Genomic DNA, 17,690 nt, shown 5'->3' on the forward strand with positions numbered 1-17,690 from the left:
TAATTTATTATTGAGGATATTTGCAACAGTAATTAATTTGTTTTACATAATACACCACTGTAATTAATTTGTTACCTAATGAAACGATTAGCAATATCCATGATTTGCATTAAGTGACATTTTATGGTCAGCAAACAACGGTTAATGTTTACTAGAACTATTTATTTACTGATTACTAAAATAAACATAACGTGTGTACTTAAATAAATACTTAGAGCAGTTTTTGAACAAGTCGGTATACTAAAAACTTCAAAAAACTCATCAGGTTACACCGTTTGACAGTTTCCTTGGTGTTTACTGAAAGTCCCAGCAAATAATAACAAAATGCAAGTCATAGTTTTAAAAAGCCAACAAAATTGATAATATGAACTCATAAATCTTTTGTGGTTGTATGACGTGAAACTCCACACAAAAGGTCGGTTCTCTATTGATTGGACGAGTTATTCCATATTCCCGTAACTAACAATTACAATTCGATGAGACGTTGACCCCAACGTTAATATTACTCATTTTTGGTAAGTATTTCGACTCATTCATTTATGAAGTGTGACCTCGAGTTTTAACGGTTTGGTAATTTTTGATAATTGGTTTGGAATTAGGGTCAATTGGCCTTAGTCTTTAAATTTAACGAATTAAACAGTTTAAAAAAATGTATATTATGTTCATGTTTGAATTCTGTTTTTTTTTTATTTGAAGTCTATAAACTTTATTTTAAAAATTTATTTCTAACTAACAACTTTGTTCCTTCTTCTGTACCTAAATCAAAATATTTTGTATTAAAATTAAATTTAATGGCTGATCACAGCACACTTTTGAAAAGTACCCTTTGTTCGTTATAACCACCTGGGTTAGCAGCTTAAAAGCCCCATAACTTTCTTGTCAGTAAGTTTATTTTAACTTTGACAAGAGAATATGTAATTTTAAAGTTTTTGCTTAAAAATGGTTCTCTTGTTGAACTTCGTCAGAGTGCACCGTTTCCCAGTTAAATGAATTTTGAAGTTTCACCTAGGAGAACGATTATTTTAATATATGTAATAATAAATATATGGTATTTAATTCAAATACACTGTATATAAACATTAAAAAATCAAAATTGATTTATAATTTTGTGAGATCAGTTATTAGTAAGAGAATTACAGCAACTGGAAGAACCATTGAAGGTCTGTATTTCTTTTAGAAAGTATATTAGTATATAAAATATAGTAAATTAAGTCGAATAGGTCTATTTTGAGGTCAATAATATGTCGTTACTTTTTGTGCATTCAATTTAGCGACACCTTGTATAATATATATATATATATATATATATATATATATATATATATATATATATATATATAATATAATCTAATATATTTTTGTAAATATTTTTACATTTCAAACATGATTTTTATTTTTATATTATTTATTGACCCTAAATTAAAGTAAAATTTATTGATAGAAGCACTAAGAGACCAATTATAAATAAAAAACATAAATTAAAGAATAATCCATTAATATATTGAAAATCTAATGTATGATAATATTGTATCTCTTTCCAAATATAACTACTTTCACATATAAAATATGATAATTTTTAATTTAGCAATATTTATTGACGGTAAAATCTGAGTAGAATTTATTGATTAAGGCATTAAGATCAATTTTACAGATATCTAACATATTTTTGTAAATATTTTTACATTTGAAACATAATTATTATTTTTATATTATTTATTGACCCTAAATTAAAGTAAAATTTATTGATAGAAGCACAAAGAGACCAATTATAAATAAAAGACTTAAAATTAAAGAATAATGTATTCATTAATATAGTAAAAATCTAATGTATAATAATATTGTATCTCTTTCCAAATATAACTATTTTCACATTTAAAATATGATAATTTTTCATTTAGTAATATTTATTGAGGGTAAAATCAGAGTAGAATTTATTGATTAAGGCATTAAGATCAATTTTACACATATCTAATATATTTTTGTAAATATTTTTACATTTGAAACATAATTTTTATTTTTATATTATTTATTGGCAATAAATTAATGTAAAATTTATTGATAGAAGCACTAAGAGACCATTTATAAATAAAAGACTTAAAATTAAAGAATAATGTATTCATTAATATAGTAAAAATCTAATGTATATTAATATTGTATCTCTTTCCAAATATAACTATTTTTACATTTAAAATTTGATAATTTTTAATTTAGTAATATTTATTGAGGGTAACACCAGAGTAGAATTTATTGATTAAGGCATTAAGATCAATTTTACTCATATCTAATATATTTTTGTAAATATTTTTACATTTGCAACATAATTTTATTTTTATATTTTTTATTGACCCTAAATTAAAGTAAAATTTATTGATAGAAGCACTAAGAGACCAATTATAAATAAAAGACATAAATTAAAGAATAATGTATCCATTAATATATTGAAAATCTAATGTATAATAATAATGTATCTCTTTCCAAATATAACTATTTTTACATTTAAAATATGATAATTTTTAATTTAGTAATATTTATTGAGGGTAAAATCAGAGTAGAATTTATTGATTAAGGCATTAAGATCAATTTTACACATATCTAATATATTTTTGTTAATATTTTTACATTTGAAACATAATTTTTATTTTTATATTGTTTATTGACCCTAAATTGTTGTAAAATTTATTGATAGAAGCACTAAGAGATCAATTATAAATAAAATACTTAAAACTAAAGAATAATGTATCCATAATATATTAAAAATCTAATGTATAATAATATTGTATCTTTTTCCAAATATAACTATTTTCACATTTAAAATTTGATAATTTTTAATTTAGTAATATTTATTGAGGGTAAAATCAGAGTAGAATTTATTGATTAAGGCATTAATATTAATTCTACACATATCTAACATATTTTTGTAAATATTTTTACATTTGAAACATAATTTTTATTTTTATATTATTTATTGACAATAAATTAAAGTAAAATTTATTGATAGAAGCACTAAGAGACCAATTATAAATAAAAGACTTAAAATTAAAGAATAATGTATCCATTAATATATTAAAAATCTAATATATAATAATATTGAATCTTTTTCCAAATATATCTATTTTCACATTTAAAATATGATAATTTTTTATTTAGTAATATTTATTGAGGGTAAAATCAGAGTAGAATTTATTGATTAAGGTATTAAGATCAATTTTACACATATCTAATATATTTTTGTATATATTTTTACATTTGAAACATAATTTTTATTTTTATATTGTTTATTGACCCTAAATTGATGTAAAATTTATTGATAGAAGCACTAAGAGATCAATTATAAATAAAATACTTAAAACTAAAGAATAATGTATCCATAATATATTAAAAATCTAATATATAATAATATTGAATCTTTTTCCAAATATATCTATTTTCACATTTAAAATATGATAATTTTTTATTTAGTAATATTTATTGAGGGTAAAATCAGAGTAGAATTTATTGATTAAGGCATTAAGATCAATTTTACACATATCTAATATATTTTTGTAAATATTTTTACATTTGAAACATAATTTTTATTTTTATATTGTTTATTGACCCTAAATTGTTGTAAAATTTATTGATAGAAGCACTAAGAGATCAATTATAAATAAAATACTTAAAACTAAAGAATAATGTATCCATAATATATTAAAAATCTAATGTATAATAATATTGTATCTTTTTCCAAATATGACTATTTTCACATTTAAAATATGATAATTTTTCATTTAGTAATATTTATTGAGGGTAAAATCAGAGTAGAATTTATTGATTAAGGCATTAAGATCAATTTTACACATATCTAATATATTTTTGTAAATATTTTTACATTTGAAACATAATTTTTATTTTTATATTATTTATTGGCAATAAATTAATGTAAAATTTATTGATAGAAGCACTAAGAGACCATTTATAAATAAAAGACTTAAAATTAAAGAATAATGTATTCATTAATATAGTAAAAATCTAATGTATATTAATATTGTATCTCTTTCCAAATATAACTATTTTTACATTTAAAATTTGATAATTTTTAATTTAGTAATATTTATTGAGGGTAACACCAGAGTAGAATTTATTGATTAAGGCATTAAGATCAATTTTACTCATATCTAATATATTTTTGTAAATATTTTTACATTTGCAACATAATTTTATTTTTATATTTTTTATTGACCCTAAATTAAAGTAAAATTTATTGATAGAAGCACTAAGAGACCAATTATAAATAAAAGACATAAATTAAAGAATAATGTATCCATTAATATATTGAAAATCTAATGTATAATAATAATGTATCTCTTTCCAAATATAACTATTTTTACATTTAAAATATGATAATTTTTAATTTAGTAATATTTATTGAGGGTAAAATCAGAGTAGAATTTATTGATTAAGGCATTAAGATCAATTTTACACATATCTAATATATTTTTGTTAATATTTTTACATTTGAAACATAATTTTTATTTTTATATTGTTTATTGACCCTAAATTGTTGTAAAATTTATTGATAGAAGCACTAAGAGATCAATTATAAATAAAATACTTAAAACTAAAGAATAATGTATCCATAATATATTAAAAATCTAATGTATAATAATATTGTATCTTTTTCCAAATATAACTATTTTCACATTTAAAATTTGATAATTTTTAATTTAGTAATATTTATTGAGGGTAAAATCAGAGTAGAATTTATTGATTAAGGCATTAATATTAATTCTACACATATCTAACATATTTTTGTAAATATTTTTACATTTGAAACATAATTTTTATTTTTATATTATTTATTGACAATAAATTAAAGTAAAATTTATTGATAGAAGCACTAAGAGACCAATTATAAATAAAATACTTAAAACTAAAGAATAATGTATCCATAATATATTAAAAATCTAATGTATAATAATATTGTATCTTTTTCCAAATATGACAATTTTCACATTTAAAATATGATAATTTTTAATTTAGTAATATTTATTGAGGGTAAAATCAGAGTAGAATTTATTGATTAAGGCATTAAGATCAATTCTACACATATCTAATATATTTTTGTAAATATTTTTACATTTGAAACATAATTTTTATTTCTATATTATTTATTGGCAATAAATTAAAGTAAAATTTATTGATAGAAGCACTAAGAGACCAATTATAAATAAAAGACTTGAAATTAAAGAATAATGTATTCATTAATATAGTAAAAATCTAATGTATAATAATATTGTATCTTTTTCCAAATATATCTATTTTCACATTTAAAATATGATAATTTTTTATTTAGTAATATTTATTGAGGGTAAAATCAGAGTAGCATTTATTGATTAAGGTATTAAGATCAATTTTACACATATCTAATATATTTTTGTATATATTTTTACATTTGAAACATAATTTTTATTTTTATATTGTTTATTGACCCTAAATTGATGGATGTAAAATTTATTGATAGAAGCACTAAGAGATCAATTATAAATAAAATACTTAAAACTAAAGAATAATGTATCCATAATATATTAAAAATCTAATGTATAATAATATTGTATCTTTTTCCAAATATGACTATTTTCACATTTAAAATATGATAATTTTTAATTTAGTAATATTTATTGAGGGTAAAATCAGAGTAGAATTTATTGATTAAGGCATTAATATCAATTCTACACATATCTAATATATTTTTGTAAATATTTTTACATTTGAAACATAATTTTTATTTTTATATTGTTTATTGACCCTAAATTAAAGTAAAATTTATATTATTATATCCATTAATATATTAAAATTCTAAAGTATTTTTTGTAAATGTAACAAATTTTATATTATTTATGATAAAATTTCTTTATGTATTATTTATTGGCTGTAAATTAAAGGAGGATTTATTGACTGAGGTATTAACAAATCTTATAATATGCATTTAAATTTACAGATGGTACTAATTTCACATTTAAAACTATAAAACATGTTAATTATAAATATATAATCTTTACCACAAAACCTATTGTTACAACAATCATCATTAGGAACTTTCTTTCATTAATAAACTCTTACTTTTATCCAACAATGAGATTGAACCAGTCCGTGTACCCAGGTTTTATTGAACATGTGTGCTTTCCTGTGGTTTTTAATTACATTAAAACAGCTAATTAAAGCCACATTATTTATGGGACGGAACTCCATACAACAATGATGTATGTTTCGGGTCTCACGTTTTATGGATCAACATTTATAGGGTAACTTTCCCCCTTTATTTCCGTAATAATCATCGATTTTTATATCTATGTGACTAACCGTGTCACTGATAGTAACGAGCTTGAAATATCACAAAACTAGTAAAGTTACATCTCCAAGGACATACATGCGTGTCGTTTTAACCGAAAAAAAAAATGTTAAACTGGTTTATCATAAACTTTCGTATTTTATTCGAGGAGGTGACGTAATTTTTATAGTCTACAATGTGTATAAAAATCGATGTGACGTCGTGTGACTTGTGACAGGTTTCTTACACGCATCCTACGTGACATTTTCCTCTGTGATTTGTGCATTTCTCATTCAAGGATGAAATAGGTGTAAAGTACAAGGAATTTGGTTTTTAACCTGTGACACTATTTATTTTAGACACGTTGTTTTATCGTTTAGTTTACGTTCAACAAAAGTGTCAGTATAAGTATTTGAAACAAATTCAAGGGTCAAAAGTATAAGAACTATAAAATAAAACATACTTATATACATATTTAGCATCTAGTATCATATCCATTATATTTAATAATTTCTAAACACCTTTTTTCCATTGATTTCAGTAACTTTTCAATACAATAGTATTTCTTTTCACTGATTCTAAACTTCTTCGTAGAATTCATTCAAATTTGACAGACATTTTGTATGGAATTTAGTATAAATTTCATCCAAATGGTTTTCAATTAGATTGAAGTCTGGGCTTTGTGCTGGCCAAGTCATTTCTTCCACTTTTGGGAACTCCTTCCAGTGTTTTCCTTCAGTTAAAATTGGAAATCGTCCTCGAAATGATCTATTTGTTTAAATCTAAATCGACTTCAAGTTTACTCTGCTTTTCACCATTCCGGAACTTTTCTACAACTTATGGTTTAATTTGTATTGACAGATGAACACAGAAATGAATTATAAAATCAACTGAAGTGAATTGAATTGGTTGCTTTACTCGTGAACCTTACTACAAATAAAGTTTTATAAAAACTAAGTAAATTTATATATAATTATAAAATTAATTTAAATTTGCTTGACTGTAATTAATTTGGACCTTTTCCACATTTTTTCATTTTAACACCGTTTTCCATTTATTGATTTCAGTAACTTTTCAATACAACAGTATTTCTTTCCACTGATTTTGAACTTCTTCGTAGAATTCATTCAAATTTGACAGACATTTTGTATGGAATTTAGTATGAATTTCATCCAAATGGTTTTCAATTAGATTGAAGTCTGGGCTTTGTGCTGGCCAAGTCATTTCTTTCACTTTTGGGAACTCCTTCCACTGTATTCCTTCAGTTAAAATTGGAAATCGTCCTCGAAATGATCTATTTGTTTAAATTTAAATCGACTTCAAGTTTACTCTGCTTTTCACCATTCCGGAACTTTTCTACAACTTATGGTTTAATTTGTATTGACAGATGAACACAGAAATGAATTATAAAATCAACTGAAGTGAATTGAATTGGTTGCTTTACTTGTGAACCTTATTACAAATAAAGTTTTATAAAAACTAAGTAAATTTATATATAATTATAAAATTAATTTAAATTCGTTCGACTGTAATTAATTTGGACCTTTTCCACATTTTTTCATTTTAACACCGTTTTCCATTTATTGATTTCAGTAACTTTTCAATACAACAGTATTTCTTTCCACTGATTTTGAACTTCTTCGTAGAATTCATTCAAATTTGACAGACATTTTGTATGGAATTTAGTATGAATTTCATCCAAATGGTTTTCAATTAGATTGAAGTCTGGGCTTTGAGCTGGCCAAGTCATTTCTTCCACTTTTGGGAACTCCTTCCAGTGTATTCCTTCAGTTAAAATTGGAAATCGTCCTCGAAATGATCTATTTGTTTAAATCTAAATCGACTTCAAGTTTACTCTGCTTTTCACAATTCCGGAACTTTTCTACAACTTGTGGTTTAATTTGTATCGACAGATGAACACAGAAATGAATCATAAAATCAACTGAATTGAATTGTATTGGTTACTTCACTTATGAACATTACTACAAATAAAGTTTTATAAAAACTAAGTAAATTCATTTATAATTATAAAATTAATTTAAATTCGTTCGACTGTAATTAATTTGAACCTTTTCACATTTGCATTTTAACATCGTTTTCCATTTATTTCATCCACTCAAATTAATACATGCAAATTAAAATTTCCCACGTTAGTCGGCAATTTCTTTGTGCATTGTTAACAAAACCAATTAGTATAACCTTTTAGAACGCCGTACAAGTGAAAATACTAAATATACACGTAGGTGTGTAAATCTTGTTTAATAACAGTCTGAGACACACAGTCTTATCAAATAACAATAAAATGTTGTTGCATTTAATAGGGTGAAGTATGCACGTTGTAATGAAGGTTAATCGGTTAAAATTAGGCGTTTGTTAAGCGGTAATATAATATATATGAGACACGTCTTTGCTGTGCTGATTCAACACATTCCTGAATTGTACAAAAATTTAGTAAGCATAAAAAAAACAGGTGGTATTTATAGAAATGCAATCACTGTCGTAAATTAATAATCTTATTAACTGGGAAAAATAATATTGTTTGACTAAATCAGTTTCCCGGAAACTTCTTATCAAAGGTAATCTTATTTACTTAATGATTTACATAAATAAAATTGAGATACTGTGGTGGAAACTAGTATGAAATATTTATTTATTATTTATTATTATGAAATATTTGATTAATATTCACTGAAGAAATTAAAACTACTAATTAATATTATAAGAGCTAAAAGTAATTGACAATAAATTGGATTTGCTTTGGTAGGAAATTAAATCTTTGTAGTTTAGAGACTTCTGAAAGCCTTAACAGTTTAGATATCTTTTTGATCTTCCACTCTGGTGTTTATGATGGTTAATAGTAATAATATAGATTCTCTATGAACATTGTTGATAGCTGACATCAATATCCTGGTTTAGAATTAGTTTATTTCCCTTCTTTCTACTTCAAGTACTCAATCAAGACGTTTCACCATTTTCAAACAGCTTTTCTTAATGATTTCATTTACCATCAACACACATCTCAACATTTTTTCATATTGGATTGTCTTGCTAAAATTAATCTTCCTTCGTAGTTTGTAATTTTAAATGATGAATACCTTCTCTTAAATCTTGATGAATATACTTTTACTGTTCCTATTTCTAAATTATACGTATCATCATTAAAATTGTTGTTAAACCAACACTGTATCAACATTGAAATAGCCTTTAACACATTCAAGCTACAAAAACACGCATCAACTTACTTCTAGTAACTCTATTATGAGTTATAATAAAAAATTAAATCATCAAAAAGGAATGTTAAAGATATTTTCTTTGAAGAAATTAATCTTTTCTAATAAAAACTGTGAAATTAACCAACAATAAAGATTCATATTAAATCAAAGTCTTGTCTTTGTATAAAATTAAATGTTTTAGTTCAAATATCTTAAAAATTTTAAACATTTCTGATGTTCCATTGGTGTTTGTGATGATTAGGAGTATTAATACAAATTTTCTGTGAACACTATTGATATATAAACTGAAGAATCAATTTATTACACTTTCATCAGAACCAATCAGCACTTTCAAACATCTTATTTAATGATTTACAGTGGTGGAAAAAGTATGGAATATTTATTTACTTGTTACAAATGTAACTTAACTTACTACAAGATCTGTCTATTAATCAAAATAATCATTATATTCATAGATTTTTACTTTTTTTAATAAAAAATCAATTTGGTCTGGAAAAAAGTATGGAATATTTTGTTAATATACATAATAAATTAACAATAATTCAAATATTTCAAAATTTTGTGGTGTAACCTTTGACTTCTATCACAGCTTGGCATCTTTTAGGCCCAGAATCTTCCAGTCTCTGCAATGTGTCAACAGGAATTTGTTGCCACTGTTCCTGTATGGTTGGAGGAAGTTCTTGTTTGCTTTTGATGTTTTTTGTTCAGATGCGACGATCTAATACTTCCCAAAGGTGCTCAATAGGATTTAGATTGGTGGACTGAGACGGCCATTCAAGCACAGTTAAGTTTTTCATTAGAAACCACTCTTTAATAACTTTAGACGTGTGTTTGGGGTCGTTGTTTTGTTGAAATATCCAACGAAGGGTCATCTCTTCCTCGGCAAATGGAAACATGATGATTTTCAGTATTGAAAACGATCCATTTTACCCTCCACTTGAATCAAGGGTCCAACTTTGGGTCGAGAAATGCATCTCCAAACCATAATGGTTCAGCCACCATGTTTAATCGAAGTAATTTGATATTTTTTAATATTCCATTCTTCTTTTCATCACTGTATTGTTATATAGTCTCATATCTTTGCTACACAAAATTTCAAAAATTCGTTTTTATTTAGAGACATAAAATTTAAACTATTTAATAAAACGACGTAGATTTAAGACCGACAACAACAAACAGTTTTATTACCTAACCAACTATCCTCCAAACATCGACTACAATGATGTAAAACACGGCAACAATAAAAGCAATTCGACTGCGAATCAAACAGTGACATCATGTCATAAAACTACGTTCTAGTTTTCGTTAATGCAGCTGAACCAGAAATACCATACAATGTAGTGCAAATAAACCGGTACATTTTTAGAAAATGAATCACAATGTTGCGGGCAGGCCACAAAACACTGTTAGGCAGTAAAAATATCTAATAACTGAAATGAAATTAAATTGGACAAAGTATTAGGCACGTGAAAATGGTACGAACCTGAGGCAGTAAACTGAAATGGTTCTTTGCGGTGCAGCAATAAAAGCAATTAGAGGTTTCAGTTAATATTAAGTTCCACACGTCAGTTTTAATAAAGAATCATATTCAAATTCAAATAGTCTATGAGTTATGATACACATATAACACACATATCTTATCACAAGGAAAACTTTACCTTACTTTTGTGTCTAATAAATGTGGTACTGACTGTCCTGACAGCATAGGTCATATGATTTTGTCTCACAATAGTCACAAAATTAGGTAAATGTTTTGTCCAAAGGAGACGATCCTTTTATGGATAAATAATGTGGTCATGATAGTTTTGATATAATAAATACTCAATGTCATTTTAGACTCACTTCTTACAGACATATAAAGAATAAATAATGAATTTGGTCCTGATTGTTGTAATTATCATATTAATCTTTCTGTTGTTAGTCACATTAAGAATAAATAGATGCATTTTTATAAGATAAACCATCGTGGAATGTATGAGGTCATAATTGTTTTGATTAAATAGGTTTTTTCATTTAACATTTACATTTATTTTCTTAAAATATTAGTAATAATTATTAATTATTATTGGTGTGATGCATTAATTAAACATATTTTGATATTAAATCGTGTCTTTCCTATGACCAGTATGGACCCTGCTATTTTCCCATCTTCCAACAGTATGTATGGAAATAACTTATCATTCCCGATGGAGTCAACCTATATGCATCCCACCAATGAAGGATACAATATTAATCATTTAACTGAGACAGACATCTCCACACTCATTGCAATGTGTAATGATCCTTCGTTACTTGGCACGGACTTAAAGGGCACAGGGAGTGTCGCAAACTCTTCGTTAAAATGTTCAAAGACACCAAGAAGAAAGGCAAAGGCCACTTTAAAGAAGTGTAATCATTGCTTCGTCACATTTACTGACAGTAACTCATATTGGGCACACTACAGGACTCACTTAAGTAAAACTAAAATATTTGCGTGCAACGATTGTCCTTTTGTTACTGAGTACAAACACCACTTCGGGTACCACTTGAAGCAACACGCCGGTGTTAAACCCTTTAAATGCAAACTTTGTTCCTACGAAGGCATCTCCAAATTCACGTTGACGTCTCATATGAAGTCGCACTCAGCCGTCCATCAGTACCGGTGTGGTGATTGTAGTTTTGGTGGAAAATACATACGACAACTCTTAAGCCATCTACAGAAAACCGGCCACAAGCCTGGTCAGTTTTTGAAACCAGACGGAACGCCTGACGATCGAAGAACTATTGAAATTTGTCGGGAAAATAGGAACATCAAATTATTGGTTAAAATTAAACGTGATCTTGAGAGATATGAACCAGAAGAAAGGATCAAAGATGTAGCAAATAGGGAACAAGCTCAAGACCCAATGTTTTGTGATATTTGTCAATTTAAATTTAACACCAAATATGAGACACATATGTCTTATCACAGAAAAGACAGACCTTTTATGTGTAATAAATGTGGTCATGATTGTTCTGACAGGATAGGTTTTTATGGTCATATGATTATATATCATAACGGTCACAATAACAAGTAATTGTAATTAAAAACAAGACGAACCTTGTTGGTAATGAATCTAGTTATCATTGTTTGAAAGAGTGTATATATATAATGTATATTTATTTGTTAATTGTTATAATAAATACTTTAAGATAAAACCTACATGTATAATTTTAGGAATAATAAAAAAATTATTCATTTTATATATTTAATTTTTTAAAAATGGCCCTACTCTCAAGTATTAATTCATTAATGCCTCTTTCAGTATTAACATTTGATGTGTTTTTTTAATTAAATAACACAGATTTAATAATAAAATATAACTTTATAAATTAAAGTTGCTATATTTTTGTCCAGCACTATACAAAAAAATATAAGTAACATTTTATATAATATGAATATAGTAGTGTTTATAATACTGCGTAAAACAATAATAGAAAATTAATAATATTTTGAAAGCTCACATTAAATAAAAGAGTTAAGAGTAACATATTTAACATTTTAAAGAGTTGCTACAATAATGACTACCACTGTATGAATATATGTAGTATAACATATTATTTCATAAATAGATATTTAGAAAAGTTGTTATTTTGTAACAAAATTGTATTATTTACATAAATATTACACTTATATATTAATTAAATTAATGGAGATTAATTATTTTGGGCAATGAGGCGACTACATATTTCCCAAATACTTATTGTAGAATAAGAATATAGTAGTTTTTATAATACTGTGTAAAATAATAATAGAAAATTAATAATATTTTAAAAGCTCACATTAAATAGAAGAGTTAAGGGTAAAATATTTAACATTTTAAAGAGTTGCTACAATAATGACTACCACTGTACGAATATATGTAGTATAACATATTATTTCAGAAATAGATATTTAAAAAAGTTGTTATTTTGTAACAAAATTGTATTATTTACATAAATATTACACTTATATATTAATTAAATTAATGGAGATTAATTCTTTTGGGCAATGAGGAGACTACATATTTCCCAAATACTTCTTGTAGAATAAGAATATAGTAGTGTTTATAATACTGTGTAAAATAATAATAGAAAATTAATAATATTTTAAAAGCTCACATTAAATAGAAGAGTTAAGGATAAAATATTTAATATTTTAAAAAGTTGCTACAATAATGACTACCACTGTACGAATATATGTTGTATAACATATTATTTCAGAAATAGATATTTAAAAAAGTTGTTATTTTGTAACAAAATTGTATTATTTACATAAATATTACACTTATATATTAATTAAATTAATGGAGATTAATTCTTTTGGGCAATGAGGCGACTACATATTTCCCAAATACTTCTTGTAGAATAAGAATATAGTAGTGTTTATAATACTGTGTAAAAAAATAATAGAAAATTAATAATATTTTAAAAGCTCACATTAAATAGAAGAGTTAAGGGTAAAATATTTAACATTTTAAAGAGTTGTTACAATAATGACTACCACTGTACGAATATATGTAGTATAACATATTATTTCAGAAATAGATATTTAAAAAAGTTGTTATTTTGTAACAAAATTGTATTATTTACATAAATATTACACTTATATATTAATTAAATTAATGGAGATTAATTCTTTTGGGCAATGAGGCGACTACATATTTCCCAAATACTTCTTGTAGAATAAGAATATAGTAGTGTTTATAATACTGTGTAAAATAATAATAGAAAATTAATAATATTTTAAAAGCTCACATTAAATAGAAGAGTTAAGGGTAAAATATTTAACATTTTAAAGAGTTGCTACAATAATGACTACCACTGTACGAATATATGTAGTATAACATATTATTTCAGAAATAGATATTTAAAAAAGTTGTTATTTTGTAACAAAATTGTATTATTTACATAAATATTACACTTATATATTAATTAAATTAATGGAGATTAATTCTTTTGGGCAATGAGGAGACTACATATTTCCCAAATACTTCTTGTAGAATAAGAATATAGTAGTGTTTATAATACTGTGTAAAACAATAATAGAAAATTAATAATATTTTAAAAGCTCACATTAAATAGAAGAGTTAAGGGTAAAATATTTAACATTTTAAAGAGATGCTACAATAATGACTACCACTGTACGAATATATGTAGTATAACATATTATTTCAGAAATAGATATTTAAAAAAGTTGTTATTTTGTAACAAAATTGTATTATTTACATAAATATTACACTTATATATTAATTAAATTAATGGAGATTAATTCTTTTGGGCAATGAGGAGACTACATATTTCCCAAATACTTATTGTAGAATAAGAATATAGTAGTGTTTATAATACTGTGTAAAATAATAATAGAAAATTAATAATATTTTAAAAGCTCACATTAAATAGAAGAGTTAAGGGTAAAATATTTAACATTTTAACAATAATGAATACCATAATGAGTATATGTAGTATAACATATTATTTCAGAAATAGATATTTAGAAAAGTTGTTATTTTGTAACAAAATTGTATTATTTATATAAATATTATATTTGTATATTAATTAAATTAATGGAGATTAATTCACTTAGGCAACATGGCGACAGTAAATACTTCAGAAACCCTTAAGAATAAATGCCTTCCCCAAAAAAGTAACAACATATCCACCAAAGGAGAAGAAAACCACTTAGGTAATGGGGAAATGTTGGATAACGATTTGTGTTTGGATTTAACGACAACATCTAATAGCATTACCACAGAAGGACCCAAATGGCACACCCCCGACAAAGGACCAGAAAATAACTACTTTAATTGTTCGAAAACATCAAACAAGAATGACTATTGTAAGAACATCAGAAGTCATATAAGCGAAGAGAAGACAATAGAACAGGCTGAAGGTCCTTATGTCACAGAGTTCAGGAGTCCCTATATGAACCACCAGATGATCCACTCATGGGAGACGTTTTCTAAATACGACTTGGGTCCCTATCAATGGTCCAGCAAATCCAGGATGACTGATCATATGAAATCCCATTCAAATATTAATCAGTTTCCTTATGGCGATGCAAAATTGATTGAAAAGGAGACAGAGGGTGTCGCTGACCCTTCGCTAAATCGTCCAAAGAAACGAAGACAGAAGTACTCGGCCAAGGAGAGGAAATGCTCTTATTGTTTTGCTACATTTACTAATAGTGACTTATATTGGGCACACTATAAGACTCACTTAATTAACAAAAAAATATTTGCATGCCGCCATTGTGCGTTTGTTACGGAGTACAAACACCACTTTACGTACCACATACAGCAACACAAGGGCATTAAACCCTTCAAATGCAACCAATGTTCCTACGAAGGTATCTCCAAATCTATGCTGATATCTCACCTGAGACTTCACTCGGTCGTCCATCAGTATCGTTGTGATGATTGTGATTTTGGAGGGAAGTACATACGTCAACTGTTGAGCCATTTAAAGAAGACCGGCCATAAGCCTGGTCAGTTTTTGAAACCAGATGGTACGCCGGACGATCGAAAATGTCTTAAAGTTTATAGGGAAGACAACAAGCTCAAATTGTGTATTAGGTTCAAAGGTGAAGAGAGTGAATCTGGTTTTAAATCAGATGAAGGGACCAAAGATGTGGTAAGTGGTAAGTTAAATTTCATACCAATAATAAGAAGCTTTTTATTGTGTTTATTAACCTCCAAATCAAATCAAAAATGAAAAAGGATGGTAATGAATGTATTTTTATTTGTATATTATCAATTATTACAATAATTACTTGTATAATTTTAATAATAATAATAAAATTATTCATGTTGTATAGTTCGAAAAGAGTTTGATCCATCTGAATCCTGAAAGAGACATCATGTACAATAGAGACAGTAAGTCTCCCACTAAGGGACAAACTTCTACTGTCTCTGTCATACATGATGCCTCTCTCTAAATTTAGAGGGGTCAAAAGCTTAACAAAATAAGGTAACTATATTTATGCCTAACACAATTCAAAATCCCACTTAAAATAAAAGAGTTATGGATATAATATTTAACATTTTAAAGAATTACTACAATAATGAACAATACTGTATGAATGAAAAGTTATTTTGGAACAAAATTGTATTATTTAAATAAACATTACTGTTGTGTATCAATTATATTAATGGAGATTAATTCATTTAGGGAATATGGCGACCGTTCACCTCCCAAATAATTCAGAAACTCTTAAAAAAAGTAACGACAAATCCAATATAGGAGAAGTTAATGAGAAAATTTTGGATAACGAGATAATCTCAAAAGAAACCAAAAAACCGAAAAACAAAAAGTGCGTTCATTGTTTGGAAATATTTTCCGATATGGATGACTATTGGAAACACATAAGGACTCACATGAGCAAAGAAACGATGATAGAATGTTCCGAATGTCTCTTCGTCACGGAATACAAACGTCATTATAACTATCACAAGAAGTTCCACTCTGGAAAGATGTATAAATGTGATCAGTGTCCCTATCAATGTCCCATAAAACAGAGGATGACTGATCATATGAAATCGCATTTAAACTTTCGTCAGTTCCATTGCGATGATTGTGACTTTAATGTGAAATATATACGACAGTTGCAGCTGCATAGTCAGAAAACTGGCCATAGTTTTAGTCAATCGAATGCAACCCTGGACAAACTGGATAAAAGGAAAGATGTTGATGTTTCTGGCGACCACAAGGGCACGATTGAGACCGAAAATATTAAATCTGAACAAATTTTTGAGGTTGACGATCCGAAATTTATTGACATACTTTATCCAGAAGTTATCCTTACAGTAAATGAAGACGTAACATTGGAATTTAATGGCTCACTTGAAAATAAGAGTTACAAAACATGTGATTTCTGCAATTTTCAGTTTAATAAGAATGGTGATACACATATGTCTTATCATAAGAAGAACGATCCTTTTATATGTAATGAATGTGATTATAACTGTGTTAATAGTACAGGTTTTTATTGTCATCTTATAACAAAGCATCAAATAGCTAATTAACGAATTTAAAATAACTAGTCAAATTAATGTTTGTACTTGATTTTACAACAAAAATATTAATGTAAATTTGTTTGTAACTAATTTTAAATAAATAATTTTAAATAAAATTCATGTGTATAATTTGAAATT

General features: G+C 25.7%; 2 protein-coding genes across 8 annotated transcripts in view; one reads left to right on the top strand and one right to left on the bottom strand.

The window, feature by feature from the left end:
• Positions 1–17,690, bottom strand: part of LOC109596259 (uncharacterized) — a 68,306-nt gene that overhangs the window by 14,557 nt on the left and 36,059 nt on the right. The gene's annotated exons all lie outside the window — the stretch shown is intronic.
• LOC109596260 (protein hunchback) lies at positions 279–17,661 on the top strand. 2 transcript variants are annotated; one of them, XM_020011765.2, is made up of 3 exons: positions 279–515; positions 15,125–16,170; positions 16,708–16,922. In XM_020011765.2, exons 2-3 carry the CDS (start codon positions 15,130–15,132, stop codon positions 16,777–16,779), a joined length of 1,113 nt encoding a protein of 370 aa, XP_019867324.1. In that variant the 5' UTR covers positions 279–515; positions 15,125–15,129; the 3' UTR covers positions 16,780–16,922. The 2 variants fall into 2 exon arrangements, with proteins under 2 accessions (XP_019867324.1, XP_049819829.1); XM_049963872.1 differs by having other exon boundaries at positions 281–515; positions 15,125–16,177; positions 16,708–17,661.

The sequence above is a fragment of the Aethina tumida genome, chromosome 2 (genome assembly GCF_024364675.1).
Source record: "Aethina tumida isolate Nest 87 chromosome 2, icAetTumi1.1, whole genome shotgun sequence".
Lineage (NCBI taxonomy): Eukaryota > Metazoa > Arthropoda > Insecta > Coleoptera > Nitidulidae > Aethina > Aethina tumida.